The 26,405-nt window shown below is 41.9% G+C and overlaps 1 protein-coding gene across 2 annotated transcripts; it reads right to left on the bottom strand.

The window, feature by feature from the left end:
* Positions 1-7,762: 7,762 nt before the first annotated feature.
* On the bottom strand, positions 7,763-25,677 carry sfpq (splicing factor proline/glutamine-rich). 2 transcript variants are annotated; one of them, XM_084563222.1, is made up of 12 exons: positions 24,919-25,677; positions 24,108-24,296; positions 23,694-23,995; positions 23,504-23,599; positions 22,635-22,831; positions 22,415-22,499; positions 22,195-22,306; positions 22,063-22,111; positions 21,855-21,961; positions 8,702-8,751; positions 8,000-8,112; positions 7,763-7,905 (listed from the first exon to the last, which is right to left on the bottom strand). In XM_084563222.1, exons 1-10 carry the CDS (start codon positions 25,540-25,542, stop codon positions 8,725-8,727), a joined length of 1,788 nt encoding a protein of 595 aa, XP_084419348.1. In that variant the 5' UTR covers positions 25,543-25,677; the 3' UTR covers positions 7,763-7,905; positions 8,000-8,112; positions 8,702-8,724. The 2 variants fall into 2 exon arrangements, with proteins under 2 accessions (XP_084419348.1, XP_084419347.1); XM_084563221.1 differs by having other exon boundaries at positions 8,702-18,742; positions 24,919-25,676.
* Positions 25,678-26,405: the final 728 nt, after the last annotated feature.

Below are 26,405 nucleotides of genomic sequence, written 5' to 3'. Positions count from 1 at the left end.
GAAATGAACGAGTACCGCGGGAGATAATGTGTTATTTAGAGGCTGCGTTTCGGTGCCCCAGTCACTCCCACTATATCCTCAGCAGAAAGTAGTATACTTGAAGTTCATTTTATTAAGTATGCTTGAGTATAGCAAGTATACTACAGACCATGTACTTGTAGTGTACTAGAAAGTATACTAATTTAATACTTCTTAAATTGGAAAAAAATAGCTTCTTCAGTTCAAATAAACTAATGTCAATAAACTAAAATATGGACTACAAGTATATAACTAGTACAATGGCAGTATACAGAAGGGTGTAGTTGTGGTAGTATATACCTAGTAAACTAGTAGTATATAGATGAGTGTTCTTGATGTATACTTGAAAGTGTACTTTTGTAAACTTAAAATTACCTTATAAAGTATACTTAAAGTATATTTATGAACTTACAAATGTTCCGATTTGGTCCGAAGAAGTATTAAATTAGTATACTTTCGAGTATAACTACTAGCTCTAAGGTCTAAGTATGAGTTTAGAATTACTAAAACTGAAAAATACAATTTTTTGCTATTTTACTAGTTTACTTGTTGTTACACTATAAGTATACTTGTAAGTTTGCTTATCATATTACTTGAAGCAAACTATTTATACTTGAAATATATTTCTTAAAGTGATATACGCGGCGCTCCACTGGATCTAAATATTGTCTGAACGACTCCAAATGACACCAAAGTTATATGGGTGAGTAAACGATCATATTTTATGCCAGAAATAAAATATGATCAGGTTGTAAAAAACGGTAATTTCCCTTTAATCGGTTATTCATGTAAAGGTTTTAACCCTTTAGACCCTTGGCTTCCCAGAAACACCTGGTCGAAATCTGATTAAAAAAATTCTGAACTGCAAATTTGATGCAGCAGAAATAAAACCACAACAACGCTGCATCCATTTTGACCATAGCAGTACCAGGAGGCGGCTTCTTTACTGAATGTAGAGTGGATGTTGTTGCTGTAATGTGTTGTGGTGTGTTGAAATATTAAGACAGATGACGTGAAAGGTGGAGCTTTATTTCTGATTCAACTGACTCGACAAGGAGGATCAAAAAATAAGCTGCATGCTCAGAAACAGTTTTATAAAGGTGGGTTTATTACACAGCTTGTTCCTGTCACATCTAAATAACTCTGTGTGACCCATGATCATACAACAGGACATGCTGCATTTACATCTATACAAGCTTTAACAAACTCAACATCAGTGTGAATAATACATGAAAACATACTTAAAACATACCAAACATCCCATTTAAATGTTGTCGTTTTCTAAATTCTGTTTTATAGTTTATGTCAGGTTTTGTCACAGTCATATTTAAAAATAATTATTTGTATGTACACTATATTACCAAAAGTATTCGCTCACCTGCCTTTACTCATTCTATGAACTGAAGTGCCATCCCATTCCTAACTCATAGAATTCAATATGATGTCGGTCCACCTTTTGCAGCTATTACAGCTTCAACTCTTCTGGGAAGACTGTCCACAAGGTTGAGGAGAGTGTTTATAGGAATTTTTGACCATTCTTCCAAAAGCGCATTGGTGAGGTCACACACTGATGTTGGTCGAGAAGGCCTGGCTCTCAGTCTCCGCTCTAATTCATCCCAAAGGTGTTCTATCGGGTTCAGGTCAGGACTCTGTGCAGGCCAGTCAAGTTCATCCACACCAGACTCTGTCATCTTTATGGACCTTGCTTTGTGCACTGGTGCACAGTCATGTTGGAAGAGGAAGGGGCCCGCTCCAAACTGTTCCCACAAGGTTGGGAGCATGGAATTGTCCAAAATGTTTTGGTATCCTGAAGCATTCAATGTTCCTTTCACTGGAACTAAGGGGCCAAGCCCAGCTCCTGAAAAACAACCCCATACCATAATTCCTCCCCCACCAAATTTCACAGTTGGCACAATGCAATCTGAAATGTACCGTTCTCCTGGCAACCTCCAAACCCAGACTCGTCCATCAGATTGCCAGATGGTAAAGCGTGATTCATCACTCCAGAGAACGCGTCTCCACTGCTCTAGAGGCCAGTGGCGGCGTGCTTTACACCATTGCATCCGACGCCTTGCATTGCACTTGGTGATGTGTGGCTTGGCTGCAGCTGCTCGGCCATGGAAACCCATTCCATGAAGCTCTCTGCGTACTGTACTTGGGCTAATCTGAAGGTCACATGAAGTTTGTAGCTCTGTAGCAATTGACTGTGCAGAAAGTCGGCGACCTCTTTGCACTATGCGCTTCAGCATCCGCTGACCCCTCTCCGTCACTTTACGTGGCCTACCACTTCGTGGCTGAGTTGCTGTTTTTCCCAAACGCTTCCATTTTGTTATAATAGAGCTGACAGTTGACTGTGGAATATTTAGGAGCGAGGAAATTTCACGACTGGATTTGTTGCACAAGTGGCATCCTATGACAGTTCCACGCTGGAATTCACTGAGCTCCTGAGAGCGGCCCATTCTTTCACAAATGTCTTGTTTCACAGTCTGCATGCCTGAGTGCTTGAATTTATACACCTGGGGCCAGGCCAAGTGATTAGAACACCTGATTCTGATCATTTGAATGGGTGAGCGAATACTTTTGGTAATATAGTGTAGCTTATTCATCTGCATCATTTCACATATGTTTTCCAGGGTGTTTTTTTTTAGCATCCAGTGTAAACAGATGTTTAAAGAGATGGACCTCGTGGACAAATGTATGTAGACGCCTCAGCGTCTCTTCAACCTCAAGAGCGTCAGCGCTGACGTTGTTCTTCCACAGCAAACTGAAGAAACCACCTCTTCATGGACATGGCTTTGTGCACAGCCACTGCTAACTCTGTTCATGTTCATGAATTAAAACAAAATCTAGTCCCACACCCAAAAGAATGTGGCCGACCATATACTTCTGTCCATACAGCACCACAGCAGAGGATTCATCTGTTTCGACTATGAGTGGTATTTAACTGCGTTTGTTGCTCTCTGCTGGAGCTTCAGAGACGTCATCCTACTGTCCAGTTCGTCCATGAAGCCTTCGTCCACAGACTCGCTGTCGGCCTCCTCCCCTTCGGCCTCGCTGGGCAGAAACACGTGCAGCTGAGTGCGAGCCGGACCAGCGGCGGCCGGACGTTGACCGCAGCTCAGGAGGCACGTCTTCCCAACGACGGACAGAGGTTCCACCTGGGACAAGGAGTTACGATGTGCAGCCGAGGGCCGGAGGTCGCCTGACACCATCTCCGGGCTCAGGGAGGGGTTGTGAGAATGTCGTCTCGCCGGTCTGGGTTTGGAGATGGGCTGCATGGCCTGGGAGAAGTGAATGTAGGCCGGTTTGGTGAAGATCTGGACCGGCTGCTGATGAGGAGGGCTGGTCTTGAACAAAGAAAGAGGAGGAGGAGGAGGAGGTCGCTTTTGGAAAAGACTGGAGCGACCGCCGGTGGAGAATCCCTCTGAGGGTGTGTTCTCATTTGGGGTGAGGAGGGATGGTTCACTGAGGCTGTGGAGAAAAAAAAAAAACACAATAAGAGAGTAAGTTATTTTCAGGAAAGTATCTAAAATAAAAAAAAACAAGTTTAAGAGTCTGCAGCTGTGTCAGTGGCTCTGACAGGCTGTTTAAGGTTTATTTAAAGTATAGCAACCTTCCAAGATTGGACGTCACAAAGAGCTTCACATAAAGGAGAAATATTGTAAATGAAATATATTAAAAAAAGAGGTATTTCTATCAACAAATCCTGATGGAAGAACCTCAGGGTTAGACGGTGTCAAATAGATGCAGTGGACCGGTTTTCTGAGCAGCATGAGTGAGTATTTCACGCCGTGGAACGCCTACACAGCCTACACAGCGGTCCACCAGCCGAAGCTAAGAACTAATTAGCTAACATGCTAATTAAAACCCTTGATATATTATAATATCATAAAACTATATATACGTACATAAACCGATCAGCCACAACATTATGAGTAACACTGACCATCTTGTGACAATCCAGTGTTCTGCTGGGAAACTTTTGGACCCGGCATTCATTGGTGTGGATGTTACTTAGACATGTAGCACCCACCTAGACCAGACCAGGCACCCCCACCCCATAGCAATGACACTCCTTGATGGCAGCAGCTATCCCCAGCAGGATGCAGGTTTAGGAAAAACTCCAAAAAATGGGAAGAACAGCACAAGGTGTTGACCTGGCCTCCAAATTCACTAGATCCCAAACTGATCAAGTATCTGTGGGATGATCCACAGAGGCCCCTCTCCTCAAAGCCCCCCACTGACGACATCCAGTTGCCAGACACCACAGGACACCCTCAGAAGGAACCATGTCCATTCTCTGATGAGTCACAACTGTTGCATGGTTCATCCCCTGGTCGTCATGAATAGATAGAGATATTTTAGTTTAAGATTCACACATCAGACCTTCCTCTCTGTCCTCATTTACTTGATGGTTATTTAAAACCTGCTCTGCTTGGGTGAGAGGCGGCCATCAAATACTCTGCAGGACAGGGAGGTGTGTGTTTATGTGTGCGTGTGTTTAAAAACCCACAGTGTTGTGTTAGTGTGTGTCACTCAGGTTTCTCCCTCCTCTGAGCGAAGCCACTGTGGCACCACTGGGTGCAGCATCAGGCGACAGATCAGTTTCCACACCTGAGATTTATGACACACCGGAGCTCAGGCCTCCCGTGCTCAGAGTCGGTCCCGGGGTGGGGGGGTGAGTGGGGGCGTGTGCGTCACACACAAGTGTCCCACTTTAAGCCATCAGACTGGGGCTCAGCAGAAAGGGAAACAGGTACAGTGTAATTCCAGTCAAGCGTTGAACCTGCGCTTTGACGGACACTTTTGCTGAAATGAATAGCGGAGATGACACACGGGGGATTAATCACCTTCAAAGGCTCCGTGACACTGATGCATGATGGGTATTGTAGTCCCCATGAGTCACCAGGTCATCCCGGTATCATTTATCTGACGTCCTTTGTTTTGTGTCGCTCACGTTTGGATTATTCATCAACATTCAGACGGCCACAGAGTTAATAACTGCAGAGTGAGGCCTGCAGGAGCAATGAACGAATTAGATGTTCACAGGACAGCTTCTTGAATGTTATTTAAGAAGATGTCCTTTCCGTGACCACAAGGAGACAGACGTGGATGCACAAACACTAAGAAGAGGCAAAAACTGACTGTAAACAAACAGGAACTGAACAAAACTGAACAGATATTCATGACAAAGAGACAAAAGACATCCACAAGGAGACGAGAAATGACTGAAGAGACTGAAATTTAGTATAAAGAGACAGAAATTGACCAGAAAGAGACAAGAAATGACCACAATGAGACACAAAATGACCAGAAAGAGAAAATAATTGACCAGAAAGAGACAGAAAAAGGCCAATCAAAAAACAATCTCAAGATATTCACAGATACTAAATGTGACTCCAAACTGACCACAGAGAGACAGAGGTTGACTACAGAGACCGTAATTGACCACACAGGGACAGAAATGGACCACAGTGAGACACAAAAGGGACAACAAATGAGCACAGAGACTCAAATTTACCACAAAGAGACTAGACATTACCACAAGGAGACGAAAGTTGACTACAGAGACTGTAACTGACCACACAGGGACAGAAATGGACCATAATGAGACACAAAAGCACCACAAAAGGGGACAAGAAATGAGCACAGAGATTCAAATTGACTCAAGCTGACCACAAAGAGACTTACAATTACCAAAGAGACAGAAATGGACCACAGTGAGACACAAAAGGGACAACAAAGGGGACAAGAAATGAGTACAAAGACTCAAATTTACCACAAAGAGACTAGACATTACCACAAGGAGACTAAAGTTGACTACAGAGACAGTCACTGACCACACAGGGACAAAAATGGACCATAATGAGACACAAAAGGACCACAAAAGGGACAAGAGATGAGCACAGAGACTCAAATTGACTCAAGCTGACCACAAAGAGACAGAAATGGACCACAATGAGACACAAAAGGGACAACAAATGAGCACAGAGACTTGAATTTACCACAAGGAGACTAAAGTTGACTACAGAGACCGTAACTGACCACACAGGGACAGAAATGGACCATAATGAGACACAAAAGGACCACAAAGGGGACAAGAAATGAGCACAGAGACTTAAATTGACTCAAGCTGACCACAAAGAGAGTTAAAATCACCATAAAGAGACAGAAAATGACCACAAAGACACAAAACTTGACCACAGACAAAATAACTTCAGATTCTGAAGGACCTGATAACATGTTGGGACATGAATTTACTGCTGTGAACTCAAAAATAATAGTACTAATACTATATATAGGTTATTTCACAGCTGAAAACTTTAAACAGTGTAATAAAGTTCACTGGGGCAGACTTTAGGTAGGTGTGCTATGTGGACGTCCTGACCTGAGTCGAGCCACGCTGCCTCTCCTGCGAGGCCGTTTGGCTGCAGCCACCAGGGACGGCAGCCTCAAGGGGGTCTTGGGGGTCCTGCTTCCCGAGCCGCTGAGCAGGTAGGTCTGGACCAAAGCTCTGCTCCTCTGGTGCCACGGTCCGCCGACGTCCAAGCCCAGGCCGAGGACCGCAGTCGGGGGTGCGGCTCCAGGTGGGCCACTCATTTACGTGGGGAGTCTGTCACACCTGGAGGAGGAGGAGGAGGAGGAGGAGAAGAAGCGACCTGGAAATACTCTAAACTACAAACTGCTGCTGGACGTGGACGGCGCTGGAGGCGACAGCATGATCGGCCCGAGGATGGCAGACACGGAGCGGATCACTGGAAGGACCGGTCTGTCTGCAGGCTGCAGGGGGGTGTAGAGGGGGGGACGGTAGCGCTCCACCTGTGGGCAGCGGACGCCGTCAATGATGCATGAGCATTAATGATTAATGGCTGGAGCTGGTCAGGTGGACACCAGCGACTCCAGCTCCTCTCTCTGCCTCCTTTCCCTCCTCGTCAGGTCGGTTTACAGACCAGAGAACAGGTGGCGAGGGAGGGTCAAACACAGGAAATAAAAGCTTCTGGTTTTGTTCTTTATCATCTAGAAACTACACTAAGTTCATTTATTTGACATCTTTTCAGGAAACTTTCTACCACCAGTCTTAGTTAGTGAACCTTTTAAGGGTTTTTCATTCAAAAGAAATGAAGATCTGATAAATTGAGAGGCTTGGTTACAGATTAAAACACTTCTCAATTTACTTTTCAATTGGCTAATGGCTTTTATTATACTCTATATTGTGATCTTTTTAAGATATTTAACAATTTAAAAGGTTAAAAATGTCCACCACAGCCTCCTGGATCCACAGGACTTTCTCTTGTCCGGTGTCTAGGTCAGACTGAGGTGGAGACACGGTGACCCGTCCCGTTTCATTCCTCCGTCCTCACGTTTGGCCGTTAACGATCCGAGCGCTTTATCGCTCCGCTCAGACCGCACGAACCTGACCCACATTCAGTTCTCCTCCGGATCGTGTCTCTGCGCTGGACCTCGTCCAGGATTGACAGCCAACACTGGGGATACAAGTGTGATCCGGCGGCGGAAACACTGCACCTTTAGCCTTAATTGTGGACCGGACCGACCTGGAACAGCGTCAGAGCCGAGGCACCGAGGCGGTTTATCAACAGCTCAGATCCTCACTGAGTCACGCGGTATAAACCCATCACATGAGGTACTACTCTGTTTCACCTGCTTTAGATTCATTTGACCTCTTTAGAGCCTGAACCACAGCTACAGGGTTAAATGAACTAGTTTCTACGTGAACAGCAGCATAAATAATACAAACAATCAAACTCAGGTTGATATCATTTATTATTAGAACATCAGATCAAGAGGAAACAGAGCATCCCTCCTCTGGACTGCAGCCTGTTTGTCCTCTGCTGGACGTGTCCTGGACTGGACGTGTCCTGGTGGTGCCTGAGGAGAAACACAGACAGTAATTTAGTGACGATTATTAAACCAAAGCAAGGCGTTATTTCTTAATCATTAAAGTCCCAAGCTGCTAACTCACACATTTCAGAGTGAGTGCAGGTGCAGTAACATGGAGGTCGTCACGGCGTCACCATAGTGTTGTCGTTGTCGAGTGTCCTGCAGCATTTAATCAGACACCTGTCTTCATTTTACCTACGAAACAGGAACAAAGAACAAACTGTCAATCAACTGAACCACAAAGCATCAGCAGAAGACTATGAGACAAGGAACTGAATTTCAAATCTTTAAATATATGATTCAGAAAGTCTTTAAATATACATTCACTGCCTGAAGCTAACAGCTGTGTCTGGTCTGAAATGCATTTCTCTGCAGTCTTGGAGAGTTTCCATATTTCTACAATATTTTACTATAGTCCGGTTCTTCTGTCATCTTAACTTAAAGTCTAAGACAGACAGTCTAAGAGTTGAAGCTTCTGTCAGGTCATGGATCTTTTCCAAAGGTGGACTAGTCTCATGAGATCTGTCGTGTGAAACCAGCTTTGTAAGAACACAGCAAGATTTCTAATGAGACGATATTAGATCGTTTTTTTTAAACCCAACCCTAATGACAGGTGAGTATTTGCTCATTAAAAGACCCTCGGTCCTGTGAGTTTCAGGTGGACACAACACACAAAAGTTCTTAATAAAACACCTGGATAAAACGTCTTCAAGAAAAAAGTCCAGTCGTCTTTTAGTTTTAAATCTTCACACACATGTTGTTGTTTCTGATCTGCAGAACTCACCGTTATCTGATCTGTGCCAATCCTCATCCTCCTTCGATCGGTCGAGGCTCCTGCAGCGAGAGACAAAACAATGAGAGCCTGGTAGTGGACTGGTCAGCACGTTCACTTGACTTCTAGAGAGAGGCCTTTACTAATCTGAAGCTGCCACTCTGAACAACAGCCTTTACATCTCTGTGTGTGTGTGTGTGTGTGTGTGTGTGTGTGTGCGTCCTCTGTTTGTGTGTGTGTTTTTATGTAAACATGCATTATAAGTCTTGATGTGTCGGTGTGAGGAGAAGTTTGTAATATGAGCTGTGTGTGTGTGTGTGTGTGTTCAGCACCTTCAAGTATGTTCATGTTTTAGAAACTGCAGAGGGGACGGGACAAATTCAACAACGTTCAAATCCTCGGCAGGTAGGAAGGTAAATGTCTGACACATCGGGGAGGAGGGGGGATTACTGCAAAACTACCCGGACAGTGCTGCACCATAACCTTGCACAGGGCTGGTCGTTTTCAGACGTTTGGACAAGGCCATTACAGACTAAAATGGGTCATTCTGGCATCACACTCAGACTGAGCAGGGGAAACATTTTGGGGCCAATCAGGAACTCAGGATTTGGTTGGGAAATGGATCACAGTGCAGAGAGGTACAACGACAGCCTCCGGTGGCTGAACTCAGCGTGGTCTCCTGAGGATGGTCAGAGCTCGTCGCACCACGGCCCTTCACAGCTACAACAACTCCTACGTACAAGCAACACATGAAAGAAATTGCCACAGTAATGATGCAGTTGTGCGTTTTTTTTTTCAAAATGGCTGGCTGGTCACTGGCATGACATGGCGCTCAAGAGTTACTGAGAGGAGAGAGGAAAGGAAAGGAAGAGCCATTTGCAGCTGATCTTTGAAGCACTGAGTGAGCGGTGGTCGTACATTCAGAACAAATACAGGTCTCTTCTTTTAAGTCCAACAACCATGACTAGTAGCTGTTAGATGTTTGTTCTGTTAAAAAGACGGATGTACCTAAAACTGTATTGATTTTAAATAAATTATGGGTTGATCAAATGAAGTCAACAATATCATGGCTATATGCAAATATGTTACGCAGCTGGAAATGAAACTGCATTTGTTTTTACGACAACAAATTAATTTCATTTGAAATCCCATCTCGTCGTCTCTTTGCACAAACGGGCAAAGTTAGAATTGTGTTAGTTTCCTCCCAATAACAAGACATCTCTGTTCCAAGTCTGGTCTAATATATAGACCTTACGATCACTCGGGGTAGAGGATAAATTAATTACCCTTTACTGAACAAACAGAGGCTGAAAGTGAAGAAATCTGCTGACTAAGTGAAATAAAATTTGCATTTGTCAAGTGAAAGAACCAGAACTCAACAACCAGACAAAGTTAAGAAGGGTGTAGAGGTTATGGGGGAAAAGGATCAATGATTTTTCTTACAGTCCCACCCAGACCAAACCCAAAAAATGAGATGTTTCTCTCGAACACTGCAAAGACAACCCAACCCGGTACGACCATGAATCACATTTAGAGACATTATGATCCTTATGCCCTTTACTCACTGAAGGGCGACAAATATATGGATGGATTCTGAAAGCTTTTGAAGTAGTTCATCATATTGGACGGCTTAACCAGACTCAATAGAGATTAGTTTAATTACTATCAACTACATAGTTTTTGGGTCTTCTTTATCAAAAGGTGTTCCACAGGGTTCCATACTCGGACCACTGTTGTTCTCCGTATATGCAAATAATGCTGTATTGCATTTCTATGCAGGTGACACCATTATCCATTTCTCATCCCCTTCACCGTTACAAACACATGAATCTCTGCAGTCTATTTTGTTTAGTCACACTGAATATATGTTAGTATGCAATATAAGTTAATAAACTGTATTTAAGGATTAAAATCAAACAAGTTAAAAATTAAATTAGGTTTCTTCAGTATTTTCTCATTGCAACCAAGACTTGATTCATAGTGATCTAGTCTTTAACAGTTTACCTGAACAGTATTTAAAGAATAGATGATACATTAAGAAAAGATGTAAATTAGATAGTGTACAACACCATGTTACGTGTTTTATTACAAGCTTAGAAAATCGTGTACACACAGTCCTTATCTTATCCTTTTGCAAAATCATTTCTCATTTGGCTGACGTATTTCTCACACTATACTTTGTGAAATAGTCAGAACTGTTCACTATGGTGGAATTAAAATACATTTTTGAACATTGAGGAAAAAAATTAACTCTTGAGTCAAGGTGATTGCTCCTCAGTCTGCATTGGAAATTATTAATGAAAGTGTACAGGTTGTGTCCTTCATGTTAAACTCCATAATCTAAACTGTACAGGTTGGTCACTTGTAGTGTGATAGTTGTATTGTTTGTGTATTGGTACAATATTTGGTCTCTTGTCTAAGTCGCATCTTAATTTCTTCGTCATTAAATAATTGAATAATGCATATATAAGAGGTTTAACAGCCAGAGGCGGAGGAAGTCAGGATAGTGTTGAGATGTTGAAGTTTTGTCCATTCAAGGATAGAAGAGCTTGTGTTTCAATGTTTGATACCAATAAATATTGGCAGGTGTGAATGCTACCGATTCTGAAGTGACAAAAGCTACAGAGAGTACTTTCAACATCATCAAAACTAAAATGCACCAACCCAGATATAATCCATAACTGCTCAGTTTTTGTTTTTTTTAAATTAAACACTTTTTGATTGTAAAACATATCCCACGAGGAACACCACATAGTGACTTCTCACAGTATTAAAGAGGAAAAGGCTTCTTGCTGCTTGCACCTGCCTTTCTCCAACACTGATCACCTTTCAAATATGGCACAAAAAAACGTTTCCAGCAACATAACCGAGAAATTAGACGAAGGAAATATCTTGCATAAATGTACAAGATACTAACTCTATAACAAGAAATTACACATTTCACTTGACTACAGTGTTTGTGTGAAGATAAAAATTGTCAACACTGTATTCCACTTCTGCATTTATAGAGTTGAACCAGTGACTCAGCCGTCCATACACACTCGTTTATGTACAGAGAGGCCAAAGTACTACAACCACACACACACCGAACGGTCTACAGCGCTTCCACCCACACACAAAAAAGATTGAACAGCAGAGATCTGCACTGTGATGCCATTCTTTGTAAGTGTGATGCCAGACGCCCTTGCGTACGTCACCATCAGCGGTGACGGGGAAATAGGAGGACAGAGAGAGAAGAGTCAAGTTATGGGACAACTGTGCATCTTGTATTATAAACATGGATGGGACACTTACCTTACTCGTTCGGCTGATCTGTGTAAGCATACCTCTGGCTGCAGTGAAAACAAGTCCAGGCTTTACTGTCCACTGACTTCTGCAGAACTACTCATCGTCAATGTAACCCAACTGCAGAGAAGAGCCTCTACTGTGGACTGGGGGCAGCCCGTCTTTTGACAAGCTGGCTGACAGCAGCTAACGCACCTCATTTACCCAAAAAACATGGAACACACACAACCACACAGGCACAACACGCCAGCGGCTCTTCAACCGTAAGGTGCATGGGAACTTCCTGCCTCAGGTACATGGGTGAAAGGGAGGTTGGTCCGGTCTACTGGTGCAGCGTTTGTTTTCAGGGTTAGTTATGTTTCATAGAACACAACTGCTGATGTGAGTTGAGGTGAGGGAGGCAATAATCTCGACTTGAAACTTGACGAACGTTAGAAATGCACAGTCACAATATGTAGCAGGGGTGTAACGGTACACTTAATTCAAAGCCAACTATGTACCATGGTTTCATTGGCTTAGTGCGGTAGATTTTGGGAAAACAAACTAACAAATTTTTGTTATTTATTTTCAAAATATAAAAGCTTTAAACTGTCTGTAATTCATACTTTTAAAATGTAAGGCACTCAAATGCTTCCTTCCCTTCCCTTTCATCGGTAATTAAAATAATGACTGAAGCCAAGAGTGTAATCTCAGATCAAGAATCTAAAAACACATCTGGCTCAACACTGAATACTAACCAGCCACGTCCTCAGAGTTGACAGTGTGAGCTGCTACGCCATCTGGCCATTTAGGAGTTGGGATAATGTTGACACGGCTTTGGCTAATAGACAAGACGACAACTGCAGTGTCAATACATTCAAGGTAAAACTCTTTGTTTGTTCCCAAAGTGAGACTGAATAATAGTAATTGTTTGTTTTACAATTGCCCTGTGATGCAAACTGTTATTACTCTATAGTTTTAGACAAATGCGTGTACCGTTACACCCAAAGGAAACCTTTCTGTCATAAAACAATGATGTAGTTACTTTATAGTCTGTTACGGGTGCTTGTGGCCACCAATAGAGAAATGTTAACTATTGACTTATTTTTAAAGTCAGTGTGTGTTGGCAGCTGCTGTTACCTCCGAAAAGAGTTGCTTTACAGTCTGTTAGATGGCAACATGGATTAATTACTAATTACCCATCAAAAAGGGGAGTATTTTTCTGTTTTGGTTGCCTAATGTAATAATGATACTGTCAGTAACTTGTGCTTTGTACTGCCTTCTCTGACAAATGCCACAGCTGAAGATTTTCATTTTAGGCAACGCCGAGATAAAAGAAAAACTGTTGTGAACCTTTAAAATCGTTACTGTTGTCTGTAATTCTTGACTAAAAATCAAAGCTTTGCATTTTTACTTCAGTACTGTTATCAAAGGGTTAGGGGTTTTCAGTTTCAGACGTTTATAACTGGTATTTTTGTGTTCTTTTAATTGCACTTGGTGCCATCATTGGTGAAACGTTGAAACATCTCTTTAAGAACGCCTCAGACGTTGGGTTTACATTTCAAAATGTGTTGCAAAAAGGATTATCCCTTCTCTTAAATAATTAAATATACTGTCATTACTGTAAAGTCCAGTTTGTTCCTTCATTTATGCGTTTAGTGCAAGAAGAAAGGCCAAATGTTATATCTATCCAACGTATAAAGCCACGATAAATACTTAACGTATTCTTGAAATGACTGGTCTTTCCAAGCGATAGCTTTTTAAAAACAAAACTGCTCCAAAAGAATCTACAGAATTGGCCTGAACCTCTTGGTTTGTTCCTTTTCATAGTCCAACACAAAGATGGTCAAACCTGTTAAAGAAAAACAAATTGTACACAACACCAACACAGAGACATTACATTACAAGTTTTAAGACTTACACTTTGGTCACATCAGTGAGAAGGTTTAGCCCTACTCTTAACGATGACCAGATCCTATCTGGGAAATATCAACAACTAAATTATAAGTTTACCAAAAGAATATTCATTTCTTTCTATTATTTTACAAAGAAGTTATTTAAAAAACGTGATGAATCCAAAGGACATGTTTTGCTAGCAAACTGTACAGCTATTTATTTAAAAACGTATAGCTTGGTGTCCTATGGTCCCTTAAGAATTAGCAGTCATTTGAATTTTGATATTCATCCCTAGTTCTTTCATGGGTTATGCGACATACTTTTCTCCAGAAGTTATACTTTGGTCAAGAAATCCAATCATCTGACAAACTATTTCCTAAAGAGCACTACCGGTTGAGCCGTTGTGCTAAATTCACTTTGGCTAACATGATCATTAAATGTCTTTTCTCAAAGACGTATAAAACATCAACATTGTTTGCTCTAGAAATAATTATTAGTAGTACACTTTGGTTGTTTTAATAAGAAACTTTGTCATCTAGAACATAAAAAACATGGAAACCGTCTTAAAATGATCAAATCTGAAATAAGACAAAGCTGTACTTGGTTATGGTCAATAAGTACAAACTACTTTAACTAGTTTTAAGTTGTGATGTGAAAAATAATTACACAAGTACTGGCCCAATAAAGACCAATGGTTCCAGAATAATAATTCTGCATATTTCTCTTCAGAAAATCTGAACCAACTCCACTTTGAATTGTGGGGTACAAACAAAGACTTCATTCCCACAACAAACTACATCATAACTGCTGCATATAATTTTAAACGTATTGCATTTTGCTTGTGCCAAGAAAATTCTGCTTTGTAATCGTATATGTAAATTCTCAGGATCTGTAAGCCTGTCAAAAATGCATCAAAAGCCGCGAAATTGCCACTTAAAAAGTCTGTTATGTTCTTGCTGCTTAAAAAAAAAAAAAACTTGGTCTTCACGTTTGTAGTTCACTGACTGACTGGGTGAGGTAGCTTTTTAAAGCAAGACGAATGGGCTAGATTAGAATGATAGGCGAGACACCTATGTGTATATCATCTATCCACAAACTACTGTTCGCTGTTTAGTTCTGAGGATATCATGTTGTGAATCTCACTGAGGTCAAGTGTTTGGTGTTTCTCAGCTAAAGAACTCCAAAAATACAAACTACACAGCCACAACTTCCTCCCCAGTCCATAACCTTTAAAGCCGGTCAGACCTGTTAAAGAAAAAATTTACATAACACAAACACACGAAACATTTGAGATGAAAGTCCACAATATCCAGTTCTATTACCAAACTCATCCAAGCATCGCAGTCCTCTGTTCGTAGCCATTTCAGTCGTGTTTTGCGGGTTTCTCGGGTGACACAAGATGGTGGATGAACCTTTTTAAGACTATGTTTGGTTATTGAGCAGAGTGCATTAACAGGTACACTGCTTTCTCCACTGTTTAAGAAGTCGTCTACTATGACAAAAAGAACTGAAACAGGGTGGAATAGAGTCACCCGGTTAAAGGTACAAATGCTGTTCAAAGTCTACCATTAGACAGACTTTAACTATTTACAAGAGCAATAAAAAGTGACTAAAGTTTAGGTAAAAATCAACTTATTGTTGAAATTGTGTCTATGAAATAATACTTTTAACTAGAAGTGGCATAAATGTGTCTTCAACAGTTCACATGGCCAGAGTTAAGAGTCAAGGTAGGGCTATGAAGTACTGCAAAGTTAAAAAAAAGAGTTAATCCAAATATGCCGAATCACAAAAGTTTTATCACAAGATTACTTACGTTCATTTTTTCATGCCATCACACAACTATGACAAAAAATTAGCAGAGGCATCGGGTCCTAGGACCCATCTGATAAAGATGATACAACCACTCTATGGTTCCTGGTTGTATCTTAGTACAGTGAAGGCGTCTATTTAATTGGCGTCATTAATCGTGTTGGTCCAGATTGGACAGAGGGACACATATGAATTGGAAAAGCAGAATTTAGAATTTCTTTTACACAATGATACATAATTATTGTTGCAAATGATTCATAATATAACAAGGTACTGAATCTAGGATGTGTAGTTACAATCTCTGATCCGCAATGAATATTGACATCATAGATGCCAATGTCTCAAAGTAACTTAGTTATAATAAGTTCTGTGGTTTACATTTGCTGGTTCTTGTAAAGCTTCCACAGCTTAACCTAAAGATAAACACATCGGTTGCAACAAAGAGATGGTGGTCAATGGACACCGCTGAATGGAACACAATTCATGACATAAGGCTGGGAAATAAGATGGTATTTGTTGTAACCCCAAACCATTAGATTCAATAATCTGGGGACAATAAACAAGGACACTGGGACCCACTTGAAAAAGACGATACAACCACGGTGTGGTTCTTTGTTGGTCCTACGTAATTCCCAACAGTTGTCACATTGAACGTCTTTCAGCCGTGAAATCACAAGCCACACAATGTGTCTGTGCAGCAATATGTTGAAATGGATATTGCCACATGTCGCACTGGAGTACAAACCATTTTAGTTTCTTCTTGCAGGTCCAACACCATTTATAAGAAAATTACTTTGGTACAAAAGGAATTTTAAATCTATGACTATGTTTGCTAATTCCTAAATAATACAAGTGCCACTTAGGGTCAATGTCTGTGAAGGTTCTCAGTCATCCAGGTCATTTTGAACCTTTGTTGGATACACTTAGGTCAATAATATCAGAAATGCATAAATAATTAATCAAGCCCAGTACCAGTCATGCAAAGACAGATCTACCAATGCCAAAAAAGAGTGAAACTAGAGTATGTATATTAAGTCAGCTTTAATGTCTGTTACTAAGACTTCTTTACAGGTTCCTTTTATAAAAAATGTTCCCAAAATAAATCCAGTAACTATAAATGACTACGTTTACATGCAGTTTTCTGTCTAACCGAGACAGTTACTGGATGCGCACATACATACTGCACACTACACGCTACACTCGGTCGTCATCTACACCGATCTCAATGCCAGAAGCAGAATCTGGAGCCTAAAAGCGTCGTTAAAAGACAATAACACAATGCGAGAGTGTTGAGTACAGCAATCAGTAGCATCTGGCGGTTGGGTGTGATGAGATCGTATGTCAATTTAAAAACATAATCTAGCGTCTAGGACGGCGGTGACTCGGGCTAAGACAATGGGTTGGTGTATTTGATGCGTAAATGTGCCGATTTGCGAGGAGCGCATCAACCAGCTGCAATGATTATGGCGTGTCCTGCTCCCGGACATGCTACAAATGGGACATTATCCAAAAAAGAGAGAACCACACGGTCCAAACATATGGGTACCATCTGTGGATTCTGAACGTCAATATGTTGTATTTGGACGATTACCGAGAGTTTTGTCCGACTGCTGGTTTGGGGTACCTGTGCGACCCCGTTATCTCCTTTTCTGTTTTGAGTAAGTGCCAATAGTTAGCACGGCAATGGCGCTTTCCAGTGCACTTGAAAATGGTAAGCAGTTTGTGCAGATGTTTAAATCTAACCGACATCTACAAGACATTCGTCGATTTCAAAAAATTTGTTGAAGCCTTAGAGGACACAGTAGCTGGCAGTGAAGTTGGTCCGTGTGCGAAAGCTACAAATAAATATTTGTTATAGCATACTGTAAAACGAACTGTATGTAAACGTAGTCAATAATCCCAACATCCAAACATGAACACACACACTGCTGTGTGTCTGAGACAAAGAGAGTGATGTGACCAGATTGTGTTTGTATAGAGACAAATGTCCGTCAGCTTGGTTAGGCTTTCTTAAAGGCTCTATGTGTAATATTTCTGCTGTCCTGAAGCTCAACTATAAATTACGACAATACTAATGAAAGAAACTTAACTCAGTGGATCCGACCACTTAAATAAAAAAGAAATAAAAATAAAAAGACAGTTTCGGTGGAGAAAAACTTTGTCATTTAAAATAAACAGAGTCTCCTGTACTACAGAGTCATTAGGCTGACAGGCCTATAGACAATTTTAGAAGACATTAAATGTTTCAACCAATCCTTTTGTACCAGAAATGCCCTGCTTAGTCAACAACTCTGCTATAGTGTATTAACTGAGGATGATCCCCGTTATCTGAACTGGCCACGTGACAATTAAAGCAGCAAACATCAGAACTCGTTGACATTTGTTTCAGGCGGACCACATGTTTTGTTTTTTTAGATCGTATTGTACATGCTACTGAACACAATAAGTCAGGACTGTGGCAGAGATAACACATAGACTCTTTAAACCTAATGTGGCAAGATATATCCACGTTACTTTGTTTGTGCCAACAACCCATTGTTTGGATTGGCTGCTTTTGAATAAAGCGCACGTTTTTTGCTTTAGGAATGATGTTAAAGGTTTGTCCTGGTAGAACCAATGTCTCTTTATTATATTACATGCTTTGATTCCAAATGTATGGCACAAAACACAGCCATAGGAAGTTGAGAAAAATGTTACAAGTATCACTTCACGACGACTCACAGAGCATAATACATCTAGAAAAGAAAATTATACATGGTCAGAAAGAACAACTGGGTCACACAAGGGTGACCTCTCTTTCCTTACTAGAGACAATACAAAATAAAAAATGAAAATATTGACTGTCATAAAAGGAGTAAACTGCCTGGCTAAAATGTTCCAACATTTTAAACTCAAATACCAGAAATGCGACTCAACATTTTCGTTTAGAGAATCTATACAAATGGGGCTGCTGTATGCATCAAAGAGCAGCGTTTAAAAACGGGGTTTCTTAGCAGGACCATCAAAATCCTCGCGGACCCGGCCGTACCCGGGGTTACCAGGACCCATTCCCCTAGGACCGCCCTGGGCGAAACGCTCATTGCGCTGTAGGGGGTCGAGTTGCCAGGGAGGCAGACAGAAGGGTGGGGGAATAAGGTATGGCATGGGGTCAGTGCGTAAGCACACAGTTCATGTCCATATGGAGGCGTGTACAAAGGTATGACATTAGGTTTGGTTTGTTTTATATCGTGAGCAGATTTATAAAACAACCAGCAGGAGACACATCCGAAGAAACCGTTCGTTCCAATATGAAGATCCACAGGTGCCACAGGTAACATACGGAAAAGGAAGAGAGGGTAATGCTTTCGTTAGTCAGTGTCTAGCTAGGAGGGTCTCTTCTCCAGTGCATGCCAACTATGGGAGCCTGCAGTACTGCTCGTCTAGCATTAATAAATGCTGACAATATTAACTTGTTGATTATCAAACAAGACGACAGATGGGTGGAGGCATTTTTGAAATTGTATATCTATTAAATATACAAAGTTTATATGTAAATATGTTTTAATGCTGCATTTCTCGCAGTCAGAATTAATCTTTCCTCAGATATCTGGTAAAGATTTACAAAATGAAGTGCCACCATAACCGGAGTGAATTAAGTGACGTCCAAAGGTTCTTGAACATGAACGATGGCATTTAAAAATATCACATGGCACTGATTTGGTAAACTTTACTAAAAGTCCCAAGTGTGACTGGAATCTGTCGTATAGTGTAAACTACGGGCACTGAGGGCAGAGTAAACGTTGTCAAGACTGTCAACACAGCCATTTTGCAATACGAAGCAGTCTGCTCGTCAATATGCACTTTTACTGCTAATTCAGTGAAAACCTGTGAAACTGGAACAGTGAGAGAGAGAGAGGGTCTCAAAAGGCAGAAATCCATCAGAGGAAGCCTTTGATTCACAAAAAAGACGGAACAACAAAAGTTAAAAATAAAAAAAAGTAGAAGATGAATATATCTTAAGTGAATCTGCTTGTCTTATAGTTCAGAGCTTCACATTAAGGTGAAACAAACTATCGTATATGTCAAGACTCAAAGTTCAGACTATCGAACCTCATCCAACATCAACACTGCCAACAAGCTTAAAACCAAAAATTCTTCTTTAGTGGTAAAACGGTAATGGATCCGCTATACTAATATGTGTAGTGCACCATTCAAAGCCTAGTTTGTTTTAACTGAAACACACTGTAAGTTTCATTCTGATCTTATAGCGCCAATCACGTTTAGTGACCTGACATTAGTCCTACAATTGACCTTTGGCTAAGCCCCGCCCCCCTTGGTTACTGTTGCTACGTCCGACATTCTCTTCTGGTTATCTATAAGGCTCTGGTATCAATATCAAGGAGCAACACTGTTCATGCAAAGCTGGGTACGTCTCTATTCACTTCTATAATCGTTATTACGAAGCAAACGGACTAACGTTACGCACGTATAACGTTGTATTTCTTCAGCGTGTGCTAGCGTATCAACAGCTATGCAACTTAAGCTGTAACGGTGATGTTTTGGTTCGCTCCACGGGGTTTTGCGCGCACATCATTGGGCTTATCCATACCCTGGATGCTGGATATATACCGACAGTATAGCCTGCCGAGACCGAAAATATGAGACGCCTGCGTTGAAGTCAATGGAGCGCTGTGGAAAAAGTGTCGGACCCCTGTGGGAGCTCTCTTGGCTGTGATTGGTCAATCTACATTCTAGGGCGGGGCTTAGCCAAAGGTCAATTCGGGCCATAAACACAGATCTGAGGCTTGGTCCAACATTCAGCGCCATCGTTCTAACGCTAAATAATCACAATCAGACTTTTCCTGAGATCCTCAGTGAGGTATGCTCTATGTCACAATATTTTGCTAATAAAAGCTGAGCTGATTAGGAGTCACTGTGGCGTGGAGGATACTCAGAGTCTCTGGGATCCCCCAAAGGATGGGAGTCAGTTTGAACATTTAATGCATTACTGGGGCAGGACAGAGTACCGTGCCACATACTGAAAGACTTTGGGACTGATCGTGACTCTAGGACATGTAAAAATCAACATTTCAAAAAAACAAAATGGGACAGAAGTGAAAATCCTCTCCCATGTTAGACTGATGAGGAAGCAGTTGACTGAAATAATGTGTTAAATAAAGTGTTTTACTCATTGGAAGAGAGTCTCAGGCTCCGTTTGCGTTGGCTGACTCACCTTTATAATCTGGACCAAACCAAAATACAAAGAGTTTTTTTACATACGTAACATCTTATTATCCCCACTATTCGCTGTTGCTTTGTTTTTGTAAATCAGCTTAACTGTCAATTCCTCAATTGGACAAGAGACTTGGTTGTGCACTACATACACCACCTATACACAGCAGCTCATTATCAGTTAAAAAAAATTCCTAAATGTCATGGCATACTATAATATCCTGATACCGCTCAAGCCTAGTCACAAAGCCGTGGCTGCCCCCATCAGTTAATCCTTCTGTAATACATCGCCTTGGTCAAATTGAAAATGTGATACTGTCATCCTGCACTAAAAGCATTGTAAACGCTCAGTAACAAAAAAAAAAAAGGATTTTGATCAGAAGGTAAAAGGTTGCTGGTTCAGAAGATGACGTACACCGCAACTGTTCATTCACAACTTTCTTCTCATAAACAGAGGCTTGAATAAAGTGCTAGTACAGTATGAAAAGGATGCTTTTAACTAGATATGAACACTGTCAGCGGTTAAAAGGAAAAAAATAAAAATAAAAAACACTGGTACATGCCATTCTGAAGAAAAAGTGCCTGTCCAGCTCAGGACAGGGCTTGCAATAGCAGTCCACTACACAAACAGTGTGAGAAGAGCGAGCAATGCCACTGCAGGTTGTCTAACACTATGGTCAGAAACACACTGGAGAGCAATTTCTGATGATTTAGTGCAGGTTGACAGTTTTGTAGCTGGACACCGCAATGGCTCAGGTGACGGTAACTGAGGGGGCTCGGCTTGCCACGGGAAAGAAACCCTATCAGGCAGACGCCATATCTGTCATAGTCAACAACCAGCGGGTCATCCGAAGACAGCGGACAACCACTCACTCATATTCTCCCACCCTGCTTGGCCAGCTGGCCTTCATCTTTAACATGAGCTGGGAATCTTTACAACCAAAAGCCATTAACTAGTGATTTTCCAAAAAGTGGGATACATTACCATTTCGTTGCCCATCAAGCCTCCTGAAGAAGGTCCCATTCCCTGCTGACCCGCAAAGCCCAGTCCACCCATGGGGAACTTCTGGCCTTCTCCACTAAAGGGCATATCTAACAAAAACAACAAGGAAGGTAAACATACGGCACTTTGGAAAGGGTGTGGATTACAAAGTATATTCAACACAATTAGAGAAGCGGTAAAAAAAAATTACCATTCATGCCCAAAGCTCCGGCAGGATGCATTCTCATTTCCCTGTCCCTCTGTAATAACACACAAGACATTATTAATTAAAACAATCAAACAATGATTTAACGTCTCACTTTACTGGATATTAAAAACTCACATCGATGAAGTTGCCCATCCTGTAGTTCTCCTCGCGCTGACGACGCATCTGTTCTTCCATCTCCCTCTTCCTGATCAACTCCTCCTCCCGTCTACGTCGTTCTTCCTCTTGTCTATTATAAAAAATAAAACATTTGGTCACGTGTATCGAGTCCTGATTAAAACAAACAACAAACAAACATCTGGATTGACAACCAAAAAAAAAAAATCAACTAACATACCTGATCTGCATCTCCTTCCTCTTCTGCATTTCCTGACTGTGCAACTCCTCCATGCGCCTCAGTTCCTCCTGTCGCCTCAGCAGATCTGAAAGAAAACACAAAGAAAAAAAAAAAAAACACATTCAATGGTGGTACTTAAACACTAAAGGTACTCCACCTCTGATAGGTGACACACACAAAGGGCTAAAAACAACTGCGAGTCTAAAATCTCTCAACTTGCCTTGCCGGAGCAGATTGGCCTGGTGCTCGTGGTAAGCATCCTCCATCTCGCTCTCAAGTTTCTCTCGAGCCTCACGCATGTTCTTCTCCACCTGCTCCCTCTGCTGCTTCTCCATTTCGTCAAGGGACTTCCAGCGCTTGGAGTACTCAAATTCAAAAGTACCTGGGCGAGCGAAGCGAGGAGGCTCCTGGCGCTCTCTGTAGATAAACAAAATATACAATTTAGGTTGACAGTGTATTTAAAGCTATCTCACAAACCAATGACACAGTTAACCATTTTTATCGCAACAAAAGCTATTTCTTTGTAATGTCTGTGAAGGTTCTCAGACATCCAGGTCATGGTATATCCAAAAAAGGTTGGACAAGTCCATTTGGACAAGTCCATTTGCCTTTTTTGAACCTTTTTTGGATATTTCTTTGTAATGTCAGCTACTTTATACAGAAGGAAATATTAGTATACTGGTCCTTCATGCCAGCATAGTGTATTAAAGGCTGCAAGACATTTTCTCCTTTCTCCTTTGAGTCACACGAGCTAACATCTGTCATTGTGGACAGGAGATTGATTTTTAACAGCTGCAAACTCTAACCAACCCCCACATCCCCTATCACACCATCTGCTACTCACCACGCCACAATGAGAAGAAAATAATTTGCACAACAAAGGTGCCTGCATCCAGGGGGATATGCAGTCTATACATCAAAACATTCATGCCTAGTCAGTACATCTAAGTCTTTTTGAGACATTTAAGGGCCCATAGTGTGGGGCCTGTGTATTATAGCCACAGCCGAACTGTTTATAAACTCAAACTTAAAATTGTTCTATTGGTCCCATGTACAAATGTACACTTATTTATTTATTTTTTTACTTACGCCTGATATCTGGGGTTCTTTTGGGCCAATTTCTCTGGAAGACCATCTTCAGTATCGTACTGCTCCAGGGGTTCAACAATAACGGGCCGAGGTGACCTGGAAAATTAGAAAACAACAAAATCCGACTATTAATCAAAGGATTTAAACATTTTTTAACATACGTGTACTGAAGCTGAAAATATATACATACGTGGTAAGAAGGAAGACGCCCTCATTGCACCGATCCAGGGCCTTTCTGGCGGCGGGCCTGGAGGCAAACTCGACGATGCCCTTGCCTGTGGAGCGGCCGCGATCATCTACAACGACAATGGCTCTCTCGACCATTCCAAACTGTGAGAACGCCTCTTCTAAGAGCTCGTTGGAAACAAACGGCGAAAGGTTCTTCACGGACAGCGCTGCAGAATGTGTGGCAAAGCGGACGCGCAGGGGCCTGCCCCTCATCGGCGTGTCGTCCAACTCTGCTTTTGCGATCTCTGCGAGCGCCCGGGACTCCTGTGAGAAAGCAAACACAGAAAATGCTTTTAAACAATCTGTGCCGTGCGATATGCAATATAGTAAATAAGAAGTTGACGTGAAATTGTCCTGTACGTAACAGGACACTTACCAGTCGAATGAAGCCAAAGCCTTTGCCCTTGTTGATGAAGACCTCTGTGGGCTCTCCATATTTAGCGAATATTTTCCTGAAATCCTCCTCCGAGATGTCATTTGGCAGGTTACCAACGAACAAACGGCACCTCTGTGTGTATGTCTTCTCACCAGGCTTCAACAGCATGGACAGTGTTGCCTTGAACTCCTGTCGATTGACAGAAAACAAATTAATGCTTAAGTCACCGAGACTAAACAGTTCTTCAATGTAAACTAATACGACAAATATATCCAGTTTTGTGGTGAAAAACATGGCAGTATAAATTGCACAACTGGAATTATTTTTGCAAACACGATCTTACTAAAACAGTTGCGTTTAATGTTACTGCTCGACATCCTTCTTCAAACAGCCAAGGGCCCATCCCCCATGGGCTTTGTGCGTTTCAGACGAACGTTACCTATTTATACTGATGCTAATTTTCGACAAACTAATAACGTAAAAAAATTAAAATTAGAATACATGTATTAGGGGAAATAAATTGTAAATAAAACTTATTATAATGGTATCAAATATAACATTTATTTCATGTCTTTGGACAAGATGGCTGCTAGCTCGAGACACTACGTTTATGTGCGCGTGGTTTTAATCACCTCTAGTGCCGCTGGGAAGCTACTGCGAGACACTACTGGCAATACACGGAAACTCCGCCCGCCGGAGCTACACAGTGTTTTCATACCGAGCGCACCGTTAGCCGTTTGAACTACTGTTAGCTTACAACGGCTGTAGACGCAACACAAAGGAGACATGAATTACAGCAAACTAAACAGACCTTTGACGGGTTCTCCTCTGTCTTTGCTGCGCCGACTGCGGTCGCTTCCGACGGCACAGGTTTGGCCACAGGTGGCCCTGTTTTGTGGCCTTGTTGGGGGCCCGATTTCTGGCCTAGCTGCGGCCCTGGCTTCGGGCTTGGGTGTGGAGGCTGATTCTGATGCTGCTGTCCGTTGGTGTTTCCTACAGGCGACTTCAACTGTTGGTTCACGTTCTTGTTTGCCTGGTTTGGTGGAGGAGAGGTCATGTTGGGTTTCGGCGGTGGTGACTGAATCTTCGGCTGAGGCGCAGGGGTTGTCGGCTTTGGCTGTTCCTGCTGCTGTGGTGCTGGTGCTGGTTTCGGCTGCTGCTGTTGTTGCTGCATCGGGCCTTTCATTGTGAGGGCCGGGCCGGGACTCGGCGGAGGGATTATAGGCTTCTGTGGAGTCGTCTGTCCTTGATTTGGCGCTTTGTTGAAGTTGTTATTGCCCCCCCGACGATTTTGGTTCTGATTCTGAAAAGGATGGTTCCTGAAATTAGGGTTTCCCATTAGCCCACCTCGCATGGGGCCGCCGGGCCCACCGCCTCTGCGTTGTTGGAAGTGATTCATCCCGAAGGCGCCACGGTTGTTGTTGAATCGAGACATTGATTATTATTATTATTTTTTTTAAGCGGCGTAATTAAAATACCAAAAATATTAAACGTTTGCTGCGTAACAACCGCCTTCCGTTGGTGTTTGCAGGCTCTCAAAATGGCGACCAACGTCTGTACATCGGATGGTCTTTCTTTCTCCTGCACAGTGAGAGACGCTCAACTCCGCCCAGCGACGCTGATTGGCCCACTCCTCAGGAGGCGGAGTCATATGACACAATTAAATAACCGGAAATAACCCAATGACCTAGTATCAATAGAAATGACACACCGTCTGTGCATGGAACTCAGTAGTCGGCAAAATAAGTGTAACTAAATCAAATATATGCTTACTACTGTTGTATTGATTACAGCTTTGCATACTGTATTTACAGTATTCAGCCAGCTTTATGTAGTATGCATCAATGGAATGCTGATAGACAACAAATAGCCCAATTAAGCTACTGTGATCATCCATGGCAAGAATATGTTCATATATCAGCTCTTTAAGTTATTGCAGATGCACAAATGCTTCTAATTGTAAACTATCTTTTTTTTTTTTTATATAAAAAGTGCGCGGGTCTTTCCACACCATCTTCACATGGCCCATTTTTTTATTCCATCATCTTTTTACCGATCAGACCAATACCCTATTAAAGTTTATTGAGAACAATGTGTAGGAGACCTCTCTACTGCCACCAAAACACCAGGTTAATCTGAACCAGTTCTTCTTATTGTGGTTGAGTATCTGGTCTTTAACTGGCTCTCATTATTTAAGTCTCAGGTGGACACCACACCCAAATAAAACCCGTAACTCCTGGAAATTGTTCAAGAAAACTCAATCAACTCCAGTCACCTTCGTTTTTTTTTTTTAGATTT

Source organism: Chelon labrosus (genome assembly GCF_963514085.1).
Source record: "Chelon labrosus genome assembly, chromosome: 16".
Lineage (NCBI taxonomy): Eukaryota > Metazoa > Chordata > Actinopteri > Mugiliformes > Mugilidae > Chelon > Chelon labrosus.
Note: the sequence above shows the minus strand (reverse complement) of the source record. Positions and strands in the feature narration are given on the sequence as shown.